This window comes from Dendrobates tinctorius, unplaced genomic scaffold, assembly GCF_039654945.1.
Source record: "Dendrobates tinctorius isolate UK_male_01 unplaced genomic scaffold, ASM3965494v1 ptg000003l, whole genome shotgun sequence".
NCBI classification, from domain to species: domain Eukaryota; kingdom Metazoa; phylum Chordata; class Amphibia; order Anura; family Dendrobatidae; genus Dendrobates; species Dendrobates tinctorius.
In genome coordinates, this window is record NW_027361671.1 from 34,362,980 (window position 1) to 34,385,720 (window position 22,741).

The 22,741-nt window shown below is 43.9% G+C and overlaps 1 protein-coding gene across 1 annotated transcript in view; it reads right to left on the minus strand.

The window, feature by feature from the left end:
- Positions 1–22,741, minus strand: part of ST8SIA4 (ST8 alpha-N-acetyl-neuraminide alpha-2,8-sialyltransferase 4) — a 291,424-nt gene that overhangs the window by 242,455 nt on the left and 26,228 nt on the right. Inside the window, exon 2 of the mRNA XM_073545267.1 lies at positions 18,613–18,744. Coding sequence (XP_073401368.1) covers positions 18,613–18,744 — 132 coding nt within the window. The remainder of the gene's footprint in view (positions 1–18,612; positions 18,745–22,741) is intronic.

Here is a 22,741-nt window from a genome sequence, read left to right on the forward strand (position 1 = left end):
AAGTTCAATTTTGGTTTCATCTGACCAGAGCACCTTCTTCCACGTGTTTGGTGTGTCTCCCAGGTGGCTTGTTGCAAACTTTAAACAACACTTTTTATGGATATCTTTGAGAAATGGCCTTCTTCTTGCCACTCTTCCATAAAGGCGAGATTTGTGCAGTGTACGACTGATTGTTGTCCTATGGACAGACTGTCCCACCTCAGCTGTAGATCTCTGCAGTTCATCCAGAGTGATCATGGGCCTCTTGGCTGCATCTGTGATCAGTCTTCTCCTTGTTTGAGATGAAAGTTTAGAGGGTCTTGGTAGATTTGCAGTGGTATGATACTCCTTCCATTTCAATATGATCGCTTGCACAGTGCTCCTTGGGATGTTTAAAGTTTTGGAAATCATTTTGTATCCAAATCCAGCTTTAAACTTCTCCACAACAGTATCACGGACCTGCCTGTTGTGTTCCTTGGTCTTCATGATGCTCTCTGTGCTTTAACAGAAACCTGAGACTATCACAGAGCAGGTGCATTTATACGAAGACTTGATTACACACAGGTGGATTATATTTATCATCAGTCATTTAGGACAACAATGGATCATTCAGAGATCCACAATGAACTTCTGGAGTGAGTTTGCTGCACTGAAAGTAAAGGGGCCGAATAATATTGCACGCCCCACTTTTCAGTTTTTGACTTTCCACAAAAAATAAAATAACAAATAAATTTGGTTCAACTTCACAATTGTGTCCCACTTGTTATTGACTCTTCACCAAAAATTTACATTACTTTATGTTTGAAGCATGATATGTGGGAAAAGGTTGAAAAGTTCCAGGGGGCCGAATACTGCAAATACTGTTGCAAGGCACTGTATATATACAGTATATATACAACTGTATATATATATATATATATATATATATATATATATACACAGTTGTGGCCAAAAGTATTGACACCCCTGCAATTCTGTCAGATAATGCTTAGTTTCTTCCTGAAAATGATTGCAAACACAAATTCTTTGGTATTATTATCTTCATTTAATTTGTCTTAAATGAAAAAACACAAAAATAATTGTCCTAAAGCCAAATTGGATATAATTCCACACCAAACATAAAAAAGAGGGTGGACAAAAGTATTGGCACTGTTCGAAAAATCATGTGATGCTTCTCTAATTTGTGTAATTAGCAGCACCTGTAACTTACCTGTGGCACCTAACAGGTGTTGGCAATAACTAAATCACACTTGCAGCCAGTTGACATGGATTAAAGTTGACTAAACCTCTGTCCTGTGTCCTTGTGTGTACTACATTGAGCATGGAGAAAAGAAAGAAGACAAAAGAACTGTCTGAGGACTTGAGAAACCAAATTGTGAGGAAGCATGAGCAATCTCAAGGCTACAAGTCCATCTCCAAAGACCTGAATGTTCCTGTGTCTACCGTGCGCAGTGTCATCAAGAAGTTTAAAGCCCATGGCACTGTGGCTAACCTCCCTAGATGTGGACGGAAAAGAAAAATTGACAAGAGATTTCAATGCAAGATTGTGCGGATGTTGGATAAAGAACTTCGACTAACATCCAAACAAGTTCAAGCTGCCCTGCAGTCCGAGGGTACAACAGTGTCAACCCGCACTCTCCATCGGCATCTGAATGAAAAGGGACTGTATGGTAGGAGACCCAGGAAGACCCCACTTCTTACCCCGAGACATAAAAAAGTCAGGCTGGAGTTTGCCAAAACTTACCTGAAAAAGCCTAAAACGTTTTGGAAGAATGTTCTCTGGTCAGATGAGACAAAAGTAGAGCTTTTTGGGCAAAGGCATCAACATAGAGTTTACAGGAGAAAAAAAGAGGCATTCAAAGAAAAGAACACGGTCCCTACAGTCAAACATGGGGGAGGTTCCCTGATGTTTTGGGGTTGCTTTGCTGCCTCTGGCACTGGACTGCTTGACCGTGTGCATGGCATTATAAAGTCTGAAGACTACCAACAAATTTTGCAGCATAATGTAGGGCCCAGTGTGAGAAAGTTGGGTCTCCCTCAGAGGTCATGGGTCTTCCAGCAGGACAATGACCCAAAACACACTTCAAAAAGCACTAGAAAATGGTTTGAGAGAAAGCACTGGAGACTTCTAAGGTGGCCAGCAATGAGTCCAGACCTGAATCCCATAGAACATCTGTGGAGAGATCTAAAAATGGCAGTTTGGAGAAGTCACCCTTCAAATATCAGGGACCTGGAGCAGTGTGCCAAAGAACAATGGTCTAAAATTCCAGCAGAGCATTGTAAGAAACTCATTGATGGTTACCGGAAGCGGTTGTTCGCAGTTATTTTGGCTAAAGGTTGTGCAACCAAGTATTAGGCTGAAGGTGCCAATACTTTTGTCTGGCCCATTTTTGGAGTTTTGTGTGAAATGATCAATGTTTTGCTTTTTGCTTCATTCTCTTTTGTGTTTTTTCATTTAAGACAAATTAAATGAAGATAATAATACCAAAGAATTTGTGTTTGCAATCATTTTCAGGAAGAAACTGAGTATTATCTGACAGAATTGCAGGGGTGTCAATACTTTTGGCCACAACTGTATGTATATATATATATATTGTGGTGTAGTTACCACTATGTCAGCTAGGGGGCGCTGTGTGGGTGTCCCAGGACGGGTGTACAGGCACATTCAGTGTGGTAACAGGAGCAGAGTCCTAAATGACCATTATGGGTCTCAAGGTGGGTGGCCTTGGGATGCAGGCTCCAGGGTGTATTGATCAGCAGAGGTACTGCTGATCTTTCTGTTACACTGTGTCAGGGAAGCCTGTGTGTGTCTATACAACCTTTAGTGATGTCATAGCCATGTGATCACCTGTGGGTGTGGTTACAGGGCTATGTAATTGAGGTGTTTGGCACATGGAAGAGAGAGTGGAGGGAGTCTGTCCGAGTGTGGACAGACTTCCATGTGTCCAGGTGGGACACTACAGAGAGTGTATGTGGGGAGGACTACACCTCCCAGCATGTGCTGAGACTCTCAGTCCGAGTCTGAAGCCACGGACATTTCTGTTCCTTTGCCTGAGCTGAAGGTTACATTTCAGTGGTATGCTGCCTTGTGGGTTTATGAAGTTAATAAACCACATGGACTTTGGGAAAACCTGCCTCATAATTGTCTCCCGCTGCACCTGAGCGAGTCACATCCCTACAATATATATATATATATACACACACACAATGGGTATGGATAGTATTCAGATCCCTTTAAATTTTTCACTCTTTGTTTTATTGCAGCCAGTTGGTAAATTCAAAAAAGGTCTTTTTATCTCATTAATTTACACTCTGCACTCCATCTGAACAGAAAAAAAACAAATGTAGAAATTTTTGAGTAGAAGCACCCTTTTGCGCTAGTACATCCGCAAGTCATCTTGTGAATGTTTTTCACACCTGGATTTGGGTATCCTCTGCCATTCTTCCTTGCTGATCCTCTCTAGTTTCATCAGGTTGGAAGATGAAAGCTGGTGAACAGCCATTTTCAGGTCTCTCCAGAGATGATCAGTTGGGCTTAGGTCAGGACTCTGGCTGGGCCAGTAAAGAATGGTCACAGAATTGTTCTGAAGCCACTCCTTTGTTATTTTAGCTGTGTACTTAGGGTCATTGTCTTGTTGGATGGTGAACCTTTGGTCAAGTCTGAGGTCCAGAGTACTCTGGAAGAGGTTTTCTTCCAGGATATCACTGTACTTGGCCGCATTCATGTTTCCTTCAATTGCAACCAGTCGTCCTGTCCCTGCAGCTGAATAACACCCCAATAGCATGATGCTACCACCACCATGTTTTGCTTTTGGGATTGTATTGGGCAGGTGATGAACAGTGCCTAGTTTTCTCTAGGCATACTGCTTAGAATTATCACCAAAAGGGTCTATCTCCGTATCTCCGTCTCATCAGACCAGAGAATCTTATTTCTCATAGTCTGGGAGTCTTTCATGTGTTTTTTAGCAAACTCAATGTCTTGCACTGAGCGGAGGCTTCCACCACGCCATTCTGCCATAAAGGCCCAACTGGTCCTAGTCCATGCCCTCATCATCTCTCGCCTTGACTACTGCAACCTCATGCTCTGTGGCCTCCCCTCAAACACTCTCGCACCCCTCCAATCTATTCTAAACTCTGCTGCCCGACTAATCCACCTGTCCCCCCGCTATTCCCCAGCTTCTCCCCTCTGTCAATCCCTTCACTGGCTCCCAATTGCCCAGAGACTCCACTACAAAACCCTAACCATGACATACAAAGCCATCCACAACCTGTCTCCTCCATACATCTGTGACCTCGTCTCCCGGTACTTTCCCGCACGCAACCTCCGATCCTCACAAGATCTCCTTCTCTACTCCCCTCTTATCTCCTCTTCCCACAATCGCATACAAGATTTCTCTCGCGCATCACCCCTACTCTGGAACTCTCTACCACAACATATCAGACTCTCACCTACCATCGAAACCTTCAAAAAGAGCCTGAAGACCCACCTCTTCCGACAAGCCTACAACCTGCAGTAACCACCGATCGACCAAACCGCTGCACGACCAGCTCTACCCTCGCCTACTGTATTATCACCCATCCCTTGAAGATTGTGAGCCCTCGCGGGCAGGGTCCTCTCTCCTCCTGTACCAGTTATGACTTGTATTGTTTAAGATTATTGTACTTGTTTTTATGTATACTCCTCCTTACATGTAAAGCGCCATGGAATAAATGGCGCTATAACAATAAATAATAATAATAATAATAATAATAACTGGTAGAGGGCTGCATTGATAGTTGACTTTGTGGAACTGTTTCCCATCTTATCCCACGGTTGCTCAGTTAGGCTGGACAGCCAGGTCTAGGAAGACTTCTGGTGGTCCCAAACTTCTTCCATTTAAGGATTATGGAGGCCACTGTGCTCTTAGAAACCTTGAGTATTGCAGAAATTCTTTTGTAACCTTGGCTAGATCTGTGCCTTGCCACAATTCTGTCTCTGAGCTCCTTGGCCTGTTCCTTTGACCTCATGATTCTTATTTGGTATGACATGCACTGTGAGCTGTGAGGTCTTATATAGACAGGTGTGTGCCTTTACAAATCAGGTCCTATCAGTTTAATTAAACACAGCTGGACTCCAATGAAGGAGTAGAACCATCTCAAGGAGGATCACAAGGAAATAGATAGCATGTGACTTAAATATGAGTGTCTGAGCAAAGGGTCTGAATACTTATGACCATGTGATATTTCAGTTTTTCTTTTTTAATAAATTTGCAAAAATTTCTACATTTCTATTCTTTTTCAGTCAAGATGGGTTTCAGAGTGTACAGTAATGAGGAAAAAAATGAACTTTTTTGAATTTACCAAATGGCTGCAATGAAACAGAGTGAAAAATTTAAGGGTGTCTGAATACTTTCCATACCCACTGTATATATATATATATATATATATATATATAGTAAGACAGCGCTTACTGCTTGTGTTGGGGACACTCGCTTGGCATCAGGATAAACGTAGACAGCGTGTAGTTTGACACCGTATCTATTCACGAGCTCTTGCATCACTTTTCCAAATCTTTCAATGACTTTCCCCACCAGATTCCTGGGTACTTGAACGATGCCTTCCACAAAGCCCAGCTGACTTTGAGCTTTCCTGGCATGCTCCAAACGTCGAGCGGCTTCCTTATTCCTCAACAGGATCATCTGTTTCGTGCGGAGACATTGTAGGTCCCTCTGGATAGCCACCCGCTTCACTGTGACTTCCCTAGTCGACAGTATCACCAACTGTTTCGTCTCTGGTACCCAGTTCACACTACATGCTTCTACTGCCTTTCTGAAGGCCTCATGCACAGCCTCCCTGGCATATACCTCTCATGCGTCTTTGGGTACCACTATCACTCACTTGAAGAGCAAGATCTCACTCTCTTCACGAACGGACAGCTCCTGCTTTGCCACAGACCTTTCCATCAAGACCTCTGCCACGACCGGCTGATTGTCTTGTTCCGCTCTTAGCGCACACTCTTCCTCAGCTTTACACTGTTCAAGTCCCCTTGCTAAGATGGGCATTTGCAGCTCTGCCTCGTTACCACTCAGGTACTGCCGCTGTAAGTCTGCGACCATAACCTCTTTCTCTTGTAGAGGACTACTTAATGCTTCTCTGAGCACTTCCACATCTTCCCTTAAGGCCTTGGTCACGATTTGCCACATTGACAGATGACCTCTGAGCTCAGAGACTTCCTTCTCCAGCTCATCCACTCTGTGCTCAGCCGCTTGTCTCAGTACCCTTTCTCGTTCAACATGCTCTTGAACTGTTTCTTTAATCCGCTCTATTTCGTGATCCTGTTCTCTTTTGGCCAGCATGTGTCGTACCATCACTTCTTTAAATATATTTTCTGATGGGCCAGCTTCTATACTTGACACCTTCAATCTCTCTTGAGGCTCTGCCCGGTCACCCTTAGGTACCTCATGTTTCTCTAAAGCTTCCGAGAACTCCACCCTAACGGTTGCTATGGGCAACGACCCATCATCTTCCTTCTTGATCTTTTCAGTATCTAGAAGAGTATTGACACCTTGATTTAAAGTACAAGTCACTGTTTTTCCTATACTGGTATCCTCAAAGAGTGCAAATTGTTCTGCAACTACTGTATTCGCCATTTACATCTCCTGCGATGGGAGGAAGACTAGTTATTTGTACTCAAGTCAGCCTTACTGCCCTCTTTTCCACTTGCGTCACCATCTGAATGGGAGTCACCACCACCCGACTGGTCATCCTGGAACCCGCAGTCCCCACTTCTAACGGTCATAATTTCTGGTATGGCTGCCACCGTCATGTTGCTAAGATGGGCTCCTCCACCATTTTTCTTGGTCATGCCTAACTTAGAACTGTCAACTCTAGAGGGCACATTCTCCATATTAATGCCACCTATACATATTACCTCTACAGACACTTTTCTTTTTATCCACCAGTACCACAGGGCTTCCAAGTCCCGACCTATTACCAATGTATACAGCAAGTCCAGGACTACCGTCACTTCGTGAGACGTGGACCCCTCTGTCGCGTCAATATAGAGATTCGCTGTCAAAGGTCCTTTATCATCCCCACCAGAGCCATTCACTCTCGACTCCGTCCCAGGCGACACAGAACGTTCAGGAGGGGTCCTGAGCACAGACACCCGACTCCCCAAGTCTACCAAACCCATCACTCATTCTCCATCCAGCCAGAAGGGGCACTGTAGTGTCAGTTCACTGACCGAGCTATCAACTGTCTAGCATGGACCTGCATAGCAGGAACTTCGCTGCTCCTGGCTACAATCCCATGCGCATTTGCCACCGCCTTTTTTTCCACCACACCAATTTGGGTTACCGCCCACTTTTGGGCAACTGCTCCATTTTGGGATACCACCCCTTTTTGGGACTCCACCCCATTTTTGGCAACCATCCCTGTTTGGGTTACCGCCCCCTTTTGGGCAACCATCCCTGTTTGGGTAACTGCCCCCTTTTGGGACACCACCCCTTTTTGGGACACCACCCCCTCTCTGGGGTGCACCCCATGGACTCTCCCATGGCAGTCTCAGGCCTCAGTTCACACAGTACACCAAAATGTCTCTGGGCTTGCACTGGCCCTTTAAGAGTTTGTACGACCTGGACCACTAATGTCCTTATGACACCTCACCAGCTCCGGCTGGCACTGCCACAGTTCCTGCTGCAGCCACAAACCGCCAGTACCTCCGGCTGCTAATCACAAGCCGCTGCTGATACTGCTCCTCCTGCTGCTGCAGAACCTCTTGCTGCGGCTGCTGAAACTGCAGCTTCTGCTGCAAGGCTTTGCACGGCTCTGCACCGCAGACTTCGTGGACCCGCCGATCCACAGAAAATCTTCGTAACCCCGCCGAGCTACAACCAGAAGCTTGTAATCTTCATGGACCCGTCGATCTACAGCAAACTTCGTAACCCCGCAGAGTTACAGCCAGACGCTTGTAATCTTCGTGGCCCCGCCGAGCCACAGCAAGCTGTCCTGAAAAAATTTTCGTGCTTCCTGGACTATTGCCGCATTCTCCACCATATGTAAGACAGAACTTACTGCTTGTGTTGGGGACACTCGCTTGGCTACAGGATAAACATAGACAGGCACGGCTTTTCTCATAAACAGTGTATTCTGGTTAATTCAAGCATCATAAACTGCTGTAGGCCATGTTACCCATCGCAGACATCACATAGTCCTTAGCACTTTATAGTATATGGCTTTGAAACACAGTCACTAAATACGCCGAACCTCTTTGTCCAGTCACCGTGGGCGACCGCATGCCGAACAGTTCATTAATGTCCATGGAACACAACAGGCACTAACACACAACATTAGGTTGCAGTCTACAAACATACTGGACCTTATTCCGTCCAGTTACCATGGGTGACCGCACAGTTCATTAACTGACCCCCTGTCAGTGCACACAGTTCCCCATACTCTGGGTTACTTTCCAGGAGCTCCTGCTCCACATGCTGACTCATTTCAGTACTCTCTCTCCCAGGGAAGCTGCCGAACTGGGATCACCGTCCCGGACAATGACCTTACACACTCTCCCTTATGTGACCAGACGTCAGTCACATTATATAGCTGAAACCACCCCAATAGGTGGGTGGTGAAAGTGTGGTTAGTCATTCCCGCCCTATAAGCCCCCCTATCTTAACTAATCAAAACTCATGGAGCTACAAGTCCCAGCACAACAATATTATTTCGGGCTTACATAGCAGAGGACCTCTGCGACATATACCGGCCATTTACAATCCTGCCGATCACTGTTTCACCATCATAATTACAGATACGCCGGCGACTGCCATGCAGTCCTATGGCCTCAATACGCCTCTGTGCGTATTCTGAGGAGCACATACTAGCTGTAACAGGGGTCACTGCCTTACATAGTAGATAGATAGATAGATAGATAGATAGATAGATAGATAGATAGCTCTGGCAAAAATTAAGAAACCACTTCCAAATGTTCAGTATGTCTGATTTTTCTCTTTATAGGAAAATTTTTGAGTAAAATGTAAATTGTTCTTTTAGTCTACAAACTTCTGACAACGTCTCCGAATTTCCAAGCAATAAATTTTGTTTTTTTTCTGAAAAGGAGAAATGGTCAACATTTTAAAAAAACTGTGCCGTCAGACTTCAAATAATGCAAAAAAAAAAAAGGTCATAATCATTCAGAAACATCAATACTAGTGTTTTAACTCAGGAAGAGTTCAGAAATCAATATTTTGTGGAATATATATATATGAAGGGTAGGGTAAGATTTTTTTCTGATACTAGTTATTCGTTAAATCGCAGACACCATTAAAGGGAATCGTTCACCCCCTGGGTCGTATATGACCTATTAATATGGGCATACAGGTGATAGAAATGTTAAAATAGTCCTACCTGTACGACTCATATCTGTGGTCTTTTAATCCTTTATTTTAATTATTTCTTCCAGGCTCCGGGGTGTGCAGTGCCTGGAAAAAATCTCTGCCTCCTGTCTTCATTATCATACTACCTCCCACAAATCAGTGTCCCAGTACCATGTGATGCGTAATGGTGGCCATGGAATCCCACACCTGAGCCCTGTAATATTTCTTTTTTACAGTACCTATTCCGTCATTCTGTGGGCATTGGCTTCAGAGTTCTTCTGTGCAGGCGCTGGTGAGTCACTGCTACTTCCGTTGCAATGACCTCCGGAGTGCGTAGCAATAAAGTGCTCTCCCCAACATGCATACATGGGTGATAGGGGCATCAGAAACTGTATGGTTCCTAATTCATAACTATGCAGGGAGGAAGGAAGTGGGAGAGCACCTTATCGTCGTGCATGCTTGAGCAGAAGAATGCTGAAGCCAAACCTCATAGAAGGGTAGAATAGGTACGTATAATCACCCTATTGCAGGGAACAGGCGCGGTATTTTGGGGCCACCATTTATATGTCACAGGCTACTGTGACGCTGATGGGAGGGGGGTGATATGATAATGAAGACAGTAGACAGAGATTTCTTCCAGGCACTGCACTCCCCGGAGCATGGAAGAAATCATTTAACATAAAGGATTAAAAAGACAATTTTTTAACAACAAAACTGCAGATATGAGGCTTACAGGTAGGACTACTTTAACATTTGTATCACTTGTATGCCCACATTAATAGATTAAATATGTCCCAGGGGTTGACAGATTCCCATTAAATCACTACAGCATCTATTATTACAAAGTTCTGCTTTGCGCTGCAGCCAGGCCTCAGGGAGAAGTGTGTGGGCACAAGGATCAATCTACTGGAAGGTTCTGCTACGGCATCACTTCATCTAACTCAACAGAACTCCAGAACTTGTTAACCTCACTAACTAATCAGGATGTTGTGCGAAATATTTGAATCTGTGCACTTACCCCATGGCCCAAAATGGTGATTGGCTTGACCTGCACTAGCGATTCACTGCTCCATCTTTGGACTTGTATGAATAAGCACACAGAGCTCGATATCTGATCCAGTTTCCGTAACACTAGGACCTGGGTGTGTTTTGGTATCCTGCGGCTTGGCGAAAGTCCCAAATATGAACCTTCAGCTCCAACTGCAGGCCTCAACTTGCCCAGTTTGAGGTCCGCTATTTCTCCCGTGTTTCCTTGGTCTTTGTACCCTATAGTTGTGTGGTAAACTAGAAGATTGTGCCTCCATCTCAGCTCCTGCCTTTGTACCTCTTGCCAACCCCTTATGTCTGTGTTTGCCTGGGTTTTCTCCGGGTTCTCCGGTTTCCTCCCACATTCCAAAGACATACTGATAGGGAATTTAGATTGTAAGTCCCAATTGGAACAGTGATGATAATGTGGGCAACCTGTAAAGTGCTGTGGAATTTGTTGGCGCTATATAAATAAAAGATTGCTATTATTATTGTGTCAACATGGTTGCATGCACTGGATAATATGTCCTAATTAATCCAGGAACTGCACTAAATAGTTTTTTGCATCTGAATATGAGACTGAATAAGAACTTTGTCATTAGCAAAATAATCTTTGCGCTGCACTTGTTTGCTACCTGGCTAACAATTGCTATTCCTATGACCAACAAGAAATGACCATGTGGTTCTGTGGATTATGCAGCAGTCCGCCTACAAATCATGTGCACACGTAGCAATCTTTAAAAAAAACTGTGTGTCTGGTGGCCTACGTAGCTTTCAAATGAATCACCGAGGCTTAATCTGGCCTTCTCTGCACAGCTCTAGTATATGATGAATTTTTTTCTGCCGATATTGGGGTCTGAGGATGTTCCTCTAGGCAGAGAATGTGAACCCCCTTGTAAAAATGCACTTTCCCTTGTAATACAGATAAAATAAAGATATATATTAGGTAAACTGTTTGTACAGAATATTTATTAAAAAAAAAGAAAAAGAAAACTCTAAATAAAAGTGTGCCTCTGTTTAGATATTTCGGTTAAACCACAGCACAGAATCCCCTGCCGTTGTTCGTTGTGATGTCGCAATGCCCTGTGCTATATTTTAAGTGGACTAACTAATAATAAACCAGCGGTAGATGGCTATGTTATCTAGAAAAACATAGGTAGCGAGGCAATGGAAACTGTTTAAAAAGGTAGGTGATGTACTACGTGTCCTATATTAAGACCACGAAACAAGTCAGATCATATTACCCAATATACTGAATGCTTCTTGCAACCAAAATGTATTTGCACAATGTCAATTGTGCAACTTGCAATGTGTCTAAAAACTGAAGTTGTCCGCTAAAAGTCTCACACTCACAGAGTTGCAAAACTAATGATCTGAAATTTGTGTGAACAAATAAATAAACTCCTCTGCCTAAGGTTTACAGTAGTGTGGTTATTAGCACGAGTTCAGTCTATTTCACCTACTCCTAACATGATTCATACTGTTATTGTAATTATCATCTCTATTACAGTGGCATGTAAAAGTTTGGGCACCTCTGGACAAAATTAGTTATTGAGAAGAGTTAAGGAAGTTGAAAACAAAATGATCTCTAAAAAAATGTACTGTCATTTTTTACAATTTAAAAATTACAAAAAAGAAAACGACCGGATGTAAAAATTTGGGCACATTCAGAGATTTAAGTGCTCAATGAAATTTGACCAAGGTTTAAGGTCTTAATTAGCCTGTTGGGGTTATGACTTGTTCATTATAATCTTTAGGAAAGGCCAGATGATGCAAATTTCTCAGCTTTATAAAAACCCAGCCTCCTCCAACCTTGTGCCAAAAAATAGCAGCCATGGGTTCTTCAAAGCAACTGCCTAGCACTCTGAAAATGAAAATGGTGTAGGCCAACAAAGCAGGAGAAGGCTATAAGATGACAGAAAAGTGTTTTCAAGCTGCCCTTTCCTGAGTTTGAAATATACTGTATATACTCGTGTATAAGCCGAGTTATTCAGCCCCTTTTTTGGGCTGAAAAAGACCCTTTCGGCTTATACACGAGTCACACACCTGAAAGCCGGCGAGGGAGGGGGAGCCGGAGACATGATACTCATCCTCCCGGCTGTATATCCGGCTCTGCTACATCTCAGTCCCGGCTGTCTGCATTTCCCTTCATCTCTTCTTCCCATAGGGGTGGAGCCGCATATTCATGACTTTAATGAGTGGTACCATGTGACCTCACAGGAAGAACACATGAAGGGAGATGCAGACAGCCAGGACTGAGTTGTAGCAGAGCCGGATATGCAGACACTGGGAGGGTGAGTAGAACTGGGGGAGGGTGAGCCAGCCATGCCATATTCACCTCTCAGTCTCCCAGGTCCTGCAGAGAGACGGCAACACTGAGGAACAGCGGGCAGCTGATGAGAGGTGAGTATGTCATTTTTTTTTAATAGCAGCAGCACCAGCAGCATTATATGGAGCATATATATTAACATGGAGCATGTTATGGGTCACCAATAATCTTTGTGCAGCATTATTATATGGGGCATATATATTAACATGGAGCATGTTATAGGCCAACAATAACCTTTGTGCAGCATTATACGGGGCATATATATTAACATGGAGCATGTTGTGGGCCACCAATAACCTTTGTGCAGCATTATATGGGGCGTATTTTAATATGGAGCATCTTATGGGGCCACCAGTTTACTTTTATTAGTATCTATTTTTATTTTTGAAATTTGCCAGTAGCTGCTGCATTTCCCACCCTCGGCTTATACTTGAGTCAATAAGTTTTCCCAGTTTTTTGTGGCAAAATTAGGGGGGTCGGCTTATACACGAGTATATACGGTAATTAAAAATGGCAGCTAACAGGAACAGTCAAGATAAAGGAGGCAAGGCAAAATTTCAGTGAGACCTGCCAGTAGGATTACTAGAGATGCAAATCAGAACCCCCTCTTGACTGCGAAAGACCTTCAGAAAGATTTAGCAGACTCTGGAGTAGTGGTACATTGTTCTACTATTCAGAGACACCTGCACAAATATGGCATTCATGGAGGAGTTCCCCAGAAGAAAAACTCAGAAACAGAAGTATGCAAAAGAATATCTAAACAATCCTGATGGATTTTGGAAACAAGTTCTGTGGACCGCTGAGGTTAAAATAGAACTCTTTGGCCACAATGATCAAAGATATGTGTGGAGAAAAAAGGGCACAGAATTTCAGGTCAAGAACATCTCGCCAATCTTTAAGCATGGGGGTGGATCAATCATGCTTTGGGGTTGTGTTGCAGCCAATGGTACGGAGAACATTTCAAGGGTAGAGAGAAGAATGGATTCAATTAAATTTCCACAAATTCTTGATGCAAACATAACACCATCTGTAAAATAGCTGAATTTGAAAAGAGGATGGATTCTACAAATGGATAATGATCCTAAGCAAAATACACAATAGACTACCTTAAAAGGTACAACCTGAAAGGTTTTCAATGGCCCTCACAGTCCCCTGACCTGGACATCATGGAAAATCTGTGGCTAGACCTCAAAATAGCTGAGGATGCAAGGCAACCGAACAATGTCACAGAACTAGAAGAATTTTTGCAAGGAAGAATGGATGAAAATCCCTCAAACAAGAATTGAAAGACTCTTGGCTGGCTACAAAAAAATGTTCACAAGCTGTTTACTGTTTTATGAGTAAGAAATTATCACTAGAGGACTCGTTGTCTTATGCCATGTAGTCCTCCCTAATCTGTATAACCCCGCTACCACCACGGATTAGCAGCTTTTATGCACAGTGTACATCAGTAGTGTGGGTTGGGTTATACAGAGCTCAGCATTCAGAGAACAGGTAGATCTGTAGCAGAGAAAACAGATATTGTATCAATTAGCGATTTTGCATTAGAGCAAGTTACACCACCATATCTGTTAATAACTGACAGGTCTCTTCCTATTCTTGCAAACAAGGAGAGACCTGTCACTCCAGGGAGAGCGGATAGGGTGATGTTGCCAGGGATCCGCAAGTCTGACTAGTCTCCTGTGCTGCTAGGTCCCCGGTGGCTTTTAAAGTATGTTTTTCTCTGAAACATCTGTAGGGAAGGTGACCTGACGGACAGACTTGTCAGCAAGTAGGAAGGAGGGTTTGCACATTTTAGGCAGATAGCAGTTATGACAGTGGGGAAACAGCTAGGAAAGTGTAGGCGATGTGAAGTACCTTGGGTTGACCACAAGATGGCAGGGAAGAGTGTGAGTTCAGGACTTGACAGCAGCCTAGGGATTTAGAAACTGTTCGTCATAGGGGGCAGAGTTACAGGGAACCGGGAAAGTTATAAATTTGACAGGAGGGTTCCAGAAAGTCCCAGTCCCCGGGAGGAGCTCAAGAGGAGAGGAGCCTGTGGCAAAGTGGGTGTTGTGAGGAAAGCTCAACCAGGGGACTGACGAGAGAAGAAGTCAGGGGGGTGGTCCTGACACGAAGTACCGCAGTCCCGAGGGAAAGCATACCGAATTTGACGACGACAGCTGACCAGTAAAATTACTATTGGTGCACAGGCTTAAGGCGGCCACAGTGACCAAACTGGCAGGAACGTCACTAAGCTGAGAAAGGGACGGTGTGTGTATCTGCGTCCCAAGTCAAAGTACGGTGTGTGTGTACCGGGGGCCTGGAAACAGAGGGCCGTGAAGGAATTGCGGTGTGTTGTCAGAGCCGTCAGTCGGACGGCGGTAAATAAACTTGGACCTGTTGCACCCGAAAACTGCCTCTATCTTGTGTCTGTACGTTACTGCGCGGTATACAGAGGGACCACCCCCCAGTCCGGCCCACCGACCCTACACATCGCAGCATTGTAGAATCAAAAATATATGGATGAAACCATACAGCTAATGTTTCATACATTCTGCCTGTGGTTCAGGTGAAAAGTTCTGCTTGGGATCAGAAAGCATGCATCATCTCTCAGGTTATAGAGAATATAGCATACATTAAATTTGCGTTAACCCACAAAGTTTTCTAAGAGGAAAATGCTACAGGACACGTGTTTTTTTTTTTTGTCCTGAAGTGTCTTTTTCATTGTCCCCCTTCCCCCAGAGGTTTATCTCAATCGTCTTTTGTACTGGCATTGTGGTTTTATTTTCTCCATTCAACAATAAAAAAACGCTAGCAGTTCCTGAAAGGAAAATGCTCAAAGAGATGGGTGGATGTCTTCCGAGCGCCTTTAAACTTTCCTACTGACTTGTATGGTAAAATATAGAGCAACTTCAGAGCAGAAAACATCTGAAAAATGGTCAGGGCCCTACGTTTAGCGGCATTCGAAACCTGAAGTGGTTAAAAGATGCTCAAATGTCTGAACATATGCACAGCATGTCGTTTTTACATAGAATTGGACATATTCATTGTTTTGAGACCTTTTTTCAGTTGGATTTTGGGGCAGAACGACCTGACAAAAGAAGTCTTGTGCACATACCCTAAATGTGTTATTTACCCTCCAAAAATATTACTACTGATTTTCCGAAGGTGCTACTTGTCTTAGGACAATTCCATTACTCAACTACAAAATAATCCCAATCTGTTCTTTTGCTGGGCTGCCCAGCTGTAAATAAAGAACTGTGAATTAACAAAAATCATGAGCTGGTAAGGAGAGCTCTTCCACCTATCCTCCTTTACGCTTCAAGACACTTTTTTAGTGCATAACAAACCCATTTTCATTCTTTATTTAATTGGACTTAACCCAATGTGCACCAAGGCAAAGGATCCTTTTAAGTATACTGCTCTAACCCCTTAGTGACTGGGCAAAATTTTTTAAATCTGATCAGTGTCACTTTATGTAGTAATACTTCTGGAACTCTTCAACATATCTCATTGATTTTGAGAATGTTTTTTCGTGACTCATTGCACTTTATGTTAATGGTAAATTGATGTTGATATTTTCTGCATTTATTTATAAAAATATCAGGAATTTTACAAAATTTTTTAAAAAATTAGCAATTTTCAAACTTTGAATGATTATTCCTTTAATCCAGATCATCATACCACACAAAATCATTAATAAATAACATGTCGCTCATGTCTGCTTTAGATCTGCACCATTTGTAAAATTTTGTTTTATTTTGTTCCCATTTTAGAAGGTTTAAAAATGTAGAAGCAATTTTCTCTCCCTCTTCCTCTCTCCCTCCCCCTCTCTCCGTCCCTCTTCCTCTCTCCCTCTCTCTTCCTCCCTCTCTTTCTCTTTCTCCACCCCACTCTCTCCCTCTTCCTCTCTCCCTCCCTCTCTCTATCCCTCTCCCTCTCTTATTCTCTCTTCCTCCCCCTCTCCCTCTCTCTCTCTCTCCCTCTTTCCCTCTCTCTCCCTCTTCCTCCCTTTCTCCCTCTCCCTCCCTCTCTCGCTTTCTCCCTCCCCCTCCCTCTTCCTCTCTCTCTCTCTCCCTCTGCCTCCCTATGTCCCTCCCTCTCTCTCTCCCTCCACTCTCTTTCCTCCTTCATCTGTCCCTCCCTCCCACTGTCACTCACTCCCTCTCTCCCTTTCCCTCTCTCCCTCTCTCTCTCCCACTCTCCCTCCCTTGTCCTCGCTCTTTCCTTCTCCCTCTCTCCCTCTCTCTCTCCCTCCCTTGCTGACTCTACCTTCCTCCCTCTTCCTCTCTCCCTCCCCCTCTCTCTCCATCTCCCTACCTCTCTCTCCTTCTTTCATTTTCTCCCTCTCCCTCCTTCTTCCTCTCTCCTTCCCTCTCCCTTCCTCTTCCTCTCTCTTTCCCTCTCCCTCCCTCTTCCTCTCTCCCTCCCTCTCCTTTTTTCTCCCTCTCTCGCTCTCCCTCTCTCTCCAGTAGAGTGCAAACTCTTATAGTCAGCGGGGTCCTCTCTTGTCAGGAGTAAGCCTTTATGCTATGTTCAGCGAGGTCCTCTCTTTCTCTTTTGTAATGTGTATGATCCTCTCTATGTATCTAATAGAGTGTAAGCTCTTATGGTCAGTGTCTTTCTCTCTCTTTCCTCTCCCCATGACTATTTTCTGAGAAATTAAAACTTTTCAGTAATGCGTTTAGTGCAAATTCAGACGTGGCAAATCAAATTCTTTGGGAAAATTCCACAAACCAACTAATTTGAATCTCAATAAGGTACACTCATCTCTGCTACTAACTCACGATTGTTTTTTTAATACAACATTATAAAATGTTTTCAAAACCAGACAAAACAATAATTGCTCCAATGGGTTAAGTATAAATCAACAGGTTTAAGTTAGATCTTCAGATTTGTACACACAAGAGTTGCAGTCACATAAACAATATTATTTCACTTTCAGGCTGAGTTCACATGTGGCGTTTTTTTCGCGTTTCCGCGGCGGTTTTAACCACGTGATTTTGCTGCGAAAACGCGAATAATAAGCATCCCATGCATTCCTACGGGATTCCGCAATGCTGTGCTAATGCTGCGGTTTTTACCGTGGCGGAATCGCTTCGCGGTGAAAAACGCAGCATGCTCATTAATTTTGTGGAATCGCGGCGATCCCGCACCCATAGGAATGCATTGTTCTGCTTACTTTCCGCATGTGGCTGTGCACACCATGCGAAAAGTAAGCAGAACAATTGCGGATGGTACACATGGTCCGGAGGAGAGGAGACTGTCCTCTGAGCTTTGGGTACCATATCCCTGTAAAAAATAGAATTTAAAGTAAAAAAATTGTTATTCTCACCTTCCGACGTCCCGCGCAGCCTTCCCGCCTCTCTCCACGCTCCCGTTCCCAGTAATCCTTTGCGAAAATGCCCGCGATGACGTCCGTTCTCGCGGGATTGCGAAGTCTCGCGGTCATTCGCGCAACATCATCGCGAATTACTGCGAGACGTCGCGATCCCGCGAGAACGTACGTCATCGCGGGCATTTTCGCAAAGGATTACTGGGAACGAGAGCGTGGAGAGAGGCGGGAAGGCTGCGCGGGACGTAAGGTAAGAATAACACCATTTTTTATTTTTTTTATTATTTTTTACATTTTATCTTTTACTACTGATGCTGCATAGGCAGCCTCAGTAGTAAAAAGTTGGTCACACTTGTTAAACACTATGTTTGACGAGTGTGACCAACCTGTCAATCAGTTCTCCAAGCGATGCTACAGATCGCTTGGAAAACGCTAGCATTTTGCAAGCTAATTACGCTTGCAAAATGCTAGATTTTTCGCGGGAATTTAAAATGCGATTTTCCCGCGGAATGGAATTCCGGAACTCTCGCGGTAATTTCCGCGAGAGTTCCGCTACGTTTGAACTTAGCCTCATTCATTGTAAGTTTACACTGCAGGTTGCTCACCTTATTTCCAAAGCCAACGAAGAATTGATCTTCCAGCCAGCTTCTGCATGGTTAAAGACTGCTGACCCTTCTTTTCTTAAGATTTTATCTGAGCTATTCACCATCAGTCTACTCAATGTGAGCTCACCATCCCTGAAATGTAACAAAGACACAAGAGCTAATTAGCTTCATAGTCAATAAATATTTCTTATGCATGAGACACGGAAACAGCTGTGGATTGTAAAACATCAAGACATGAAAGCTCCTCACTTGTAAGTATTGTACATAAAGTGGTTTCCAAATTTAAATAAACTTTAGAGGTATAGCTCCGCTTCCTGACATCATTACTTATACAAGTACACAATTATTATTATAAGAACTGTTCTCCTAGGCACTAAGTTTGCAAGACTTTCTTTTTTGTACCAAGATCTTTAGGGTCGGAAGGCCGTCACTAAGTCACCACACATTTGTAACACACTGAAAACATCCAACGACTTCAGAGTAATGTCTGGAACTATGAAAATTAAGAAAGGTTCCAGCGTCATCAATTTGCAAAGTTTATTCCAATTAGAAGGATTCCATAATCAAGATAGACACAGAAACGCGTTTCGAACGCACAAACTGCATTCTTTGTCAGTGCTCTGCTTTTAACGATGCTATCCATGGCTATTTAAGTTCTTTTACTACAAGCCTACGAACAAACAGACTTAACCTACCTGTCTGATGTCACCGGCGCTGATATCTGCCAGCACAGAGCGGTCACAGACACTATTAGCAACTACCTGCCTGTTATATTTTTTATTATGGGCCTAGATAATTAATACTTCGAAACAAGTCCTTAAGGCTATGTGCCCACGTAGCATTTTATTCCGGACACTAAAAAATGAACTCCTTCCCAGAAATCACACGTTTTTTTCCACGCGATTTCACCGCGATTTTACCGCGATTATGTCCGCGATTTTGCCGCGATTTTCATGTGCGATATTCAAGCACTTTCCAAGCAATTTGAAGCATCGCTTGGAAAGTGATTGACAGGTTGGTCACACTCGTCAAACATAGTGTTTGACAAGTGTGAGCAGCTTTTTACTATTGAGGCTGCCTATGCGGCATCAATAGTAAAAGATAGGATGTTAAAATGCTTAAAAAAATCGGGGTATATTTACCTTCCGGCGTCCCGCGCTGCATTCCCGGGCCTCAGCGTTCCCAGCGATGCCTTGCGAGACCTGTGATAATGTTGGTCTCGCGTTGCTATAGCGATCTCGCGAGACCACGTCATCACAGGACCTTGCCGCAAGGCATTACTGGGAACGCTGAGGCCGGGAATGCAGCGCGTGACGCCGGAAGGTAAATATACCCCAATTTTTTAATTTTTATTCTTTTTTTTACAGGGGTATGGTACCCAGGGCCTGGAGGACAGCCTCCTCTCCTCCACACCGCGGGTATCAACCGCACATGAGACGCATGCGGGAAGTAACTGATTCTCATGCATTCCTATTGGTGCGGAATTGCGGCAAATCTTTGCGATTCCGCACAAAAGAATGACCATGCTGCGATTTTTTCCGCGATGCGATTCCGCCGCGGAAAAAAGCGCAGCATTAGCACAGCATGTGCGGAATGCTATAGGAATGCATGGGGGGCGTTCTGTACACGATTTTTAAACGTTTTCGCAGCGTTTTAGCGCCGAACATAGCGTCAAAAACGCTTAAAAATCGCTACGTGGGCACACAGCCTTAATGTAACACTTGGCAAGGTCCTTCAGAGAGATAAAGGTGCTTGTCACTAAATTAAAATATCGTCAAAAAGTTAGTTTATTTCATTTCTTCAATACAAAAAGTGACACTCATATATTATATAGAGTCATTGCAGAGGGAGCTATTTCAAGTGTTTATTTCTGTTAGTGTTGATGATTATGGCTTACCTCCACTGAAAACCCAAAAGTCATTATCTCAGTAAATTACAATCTTTTTTCATTTCATTTTTCATTTTTTAATTCTTGTTCTCAATAATTCTATAATAAGAGGGTATGTGCTTAAAAAAAATTGGAAAGGAGATATCTCTCACTCACACTGCTATATTTGATACATGGCTGCCATGACTTTGGGCCAGTCACAGCAATTAAATGCAATGTTGTGGTCGTGTCTCATTTCAAAACTACACTGAATGATCCGTGACTGAAAAGATAAAGTCACCACCCCTATGACTGAAAGTAAAGGTATGTGAGGGAGTCCTCAAAAGATATAAAGTGTTTTTTTAAACCTAATACTTGGGAGATTCTGACAAAAACATGTTAGTGATACACACTGCATCACTAACAGCACACTGGGACCAGTTTAATAGCCAAAAAATGAGGCGACAGGTTCCCTTTAAGGTTTTTTCACCAAAAACACAGCAAAACCTGATACGTGCTTTTTTTTGCTGCATTTTGGGGGGACCTGACAGGTTCCCTTTACCACTGTCAGAGACTGACAGTAGTATTTAAGAGATTAACAGCAGGTGCCAGCTGTGTGTCACAGTCAGCATCTGCCCGATATGGTGCTGACTCAGCTCTTGTGCCCTCTCTATTCGCCGTCCACAAAACATAATGTTACATCTTGTAGCGGGAAATGGTTAAACATATAGAGGTAAATGGGTTTTACGATTTTGCAAAACAACAATCCCCACGTTGTATTTTCGCTTAAATAGCAAGCTGTACTTTCCAACCAAACTGTGCTCCCAGTGCCAATAATTGTCTGTAGCACTGACATAAATAGCGCTGAAGTCAATACCTGAGCTCAGCAGCACTGCCAGAGTTAATGGTATGAATGCTGAGCTCGGTGATTGGCTGCAGTACTGTCCACCTGATGTCAGCAGTGCAGCCAATCACAAACAACAGCAGCAGAGACTCAGCGCTGGACCCAGGGAGAGTGAATAAAGCAAGTTCATTGTTTTTTAAAAAAAAACTGAAAAAATAGGGCCTGGGATTTTCCAAAATTATGTTGTACACATTTGAAAACTTTTTTCTGCAGGCATGTACTCCCTTGCTTCCAGGATTCCTGCTTGCTGGGGATTTGGTGTGTCCCTACCTGAGTGACAGATTGGACCAGTCACATCATCATTCATCACCTTTGCAGTTGAAGGAGCACAATTTTACTGAAGCTGGAAGGGATCTGGAGCTACCAATGCTCTATCGCAGGCCTGGGCAAACTGCGGCCCGCGTGCCACATCCGGCCCCCTGAGTGTTTCTATGCGGTTCACTGACACTCACAGTCAGAGGGCCGGAGAGTGACTCATTTATGAGTCTGATCTTTCTCAGAGGCGTTTGTAGCCCCGCCCCCATGTTCTCATTGGTGGATGCCGGGCTGCTCAGTTCCTGGCTTGCAGAGCTGGTGAAACCTGTGCAGGAGGCAGAGCGGTCAGGACAGGAGGAGGCAATCAGGGACTACAACACTCATCTGCTGTAGATAATGGGCAAGTAGTTTCTAAGAGGAGCCCAGATACAACCTGGGAGGCAGAATTGTTTGTCTGCTGTGCTGTGTAGGTCACAGCACCTGTGTGGAATGACCAGTTCTCATTTCAATGCCAAAACACCCCCCCCGGACGTTTTTCTTACAAGCAAGAGATGACATCTAGCAAATGCTTCAAACTGGCCACAGAAGGTAAATTACTTATTGTCAGCATTCTGCAGCCCAGATATGCACTGAGATTATGTGAAAAGCCCGGACAACCCCTTTAATATTCCTACTGAATACATGGTCCAGCAGTGAAGTGCCCCCTCACCTCCACTACATGCAGCCTTCATATGGGAAATGTGCGCTCCCCAAACTGCTCTTCTGCCCCACCATGTACTCGGCTGCCCCACCATGTACTCCTCAACTCTGTATGTGAGAGTTAACCCCTACCTGCCTCTTTGCTCCCAGCTTGTACTGTTGTATGTCCTGTGCAGGAGAGTTAAGGGTTAAGGCCCCCATAGTGCTCCCCCTGTGATCTGTGGCTCATGCATCCACTCCATAGACTGTAGTAAGGATTTCTCACCCCCTACCTGTCAGCTCCTGCCCCATATGTGATGTGGATCTCTGCATGTGGAGTAGAGGTGGGAGAAAAACTTTTTTCCAATGTTCTACCTGTTTTAAATCTTATTCATTTCTGATGTCTAAAAATGGATACCATACAG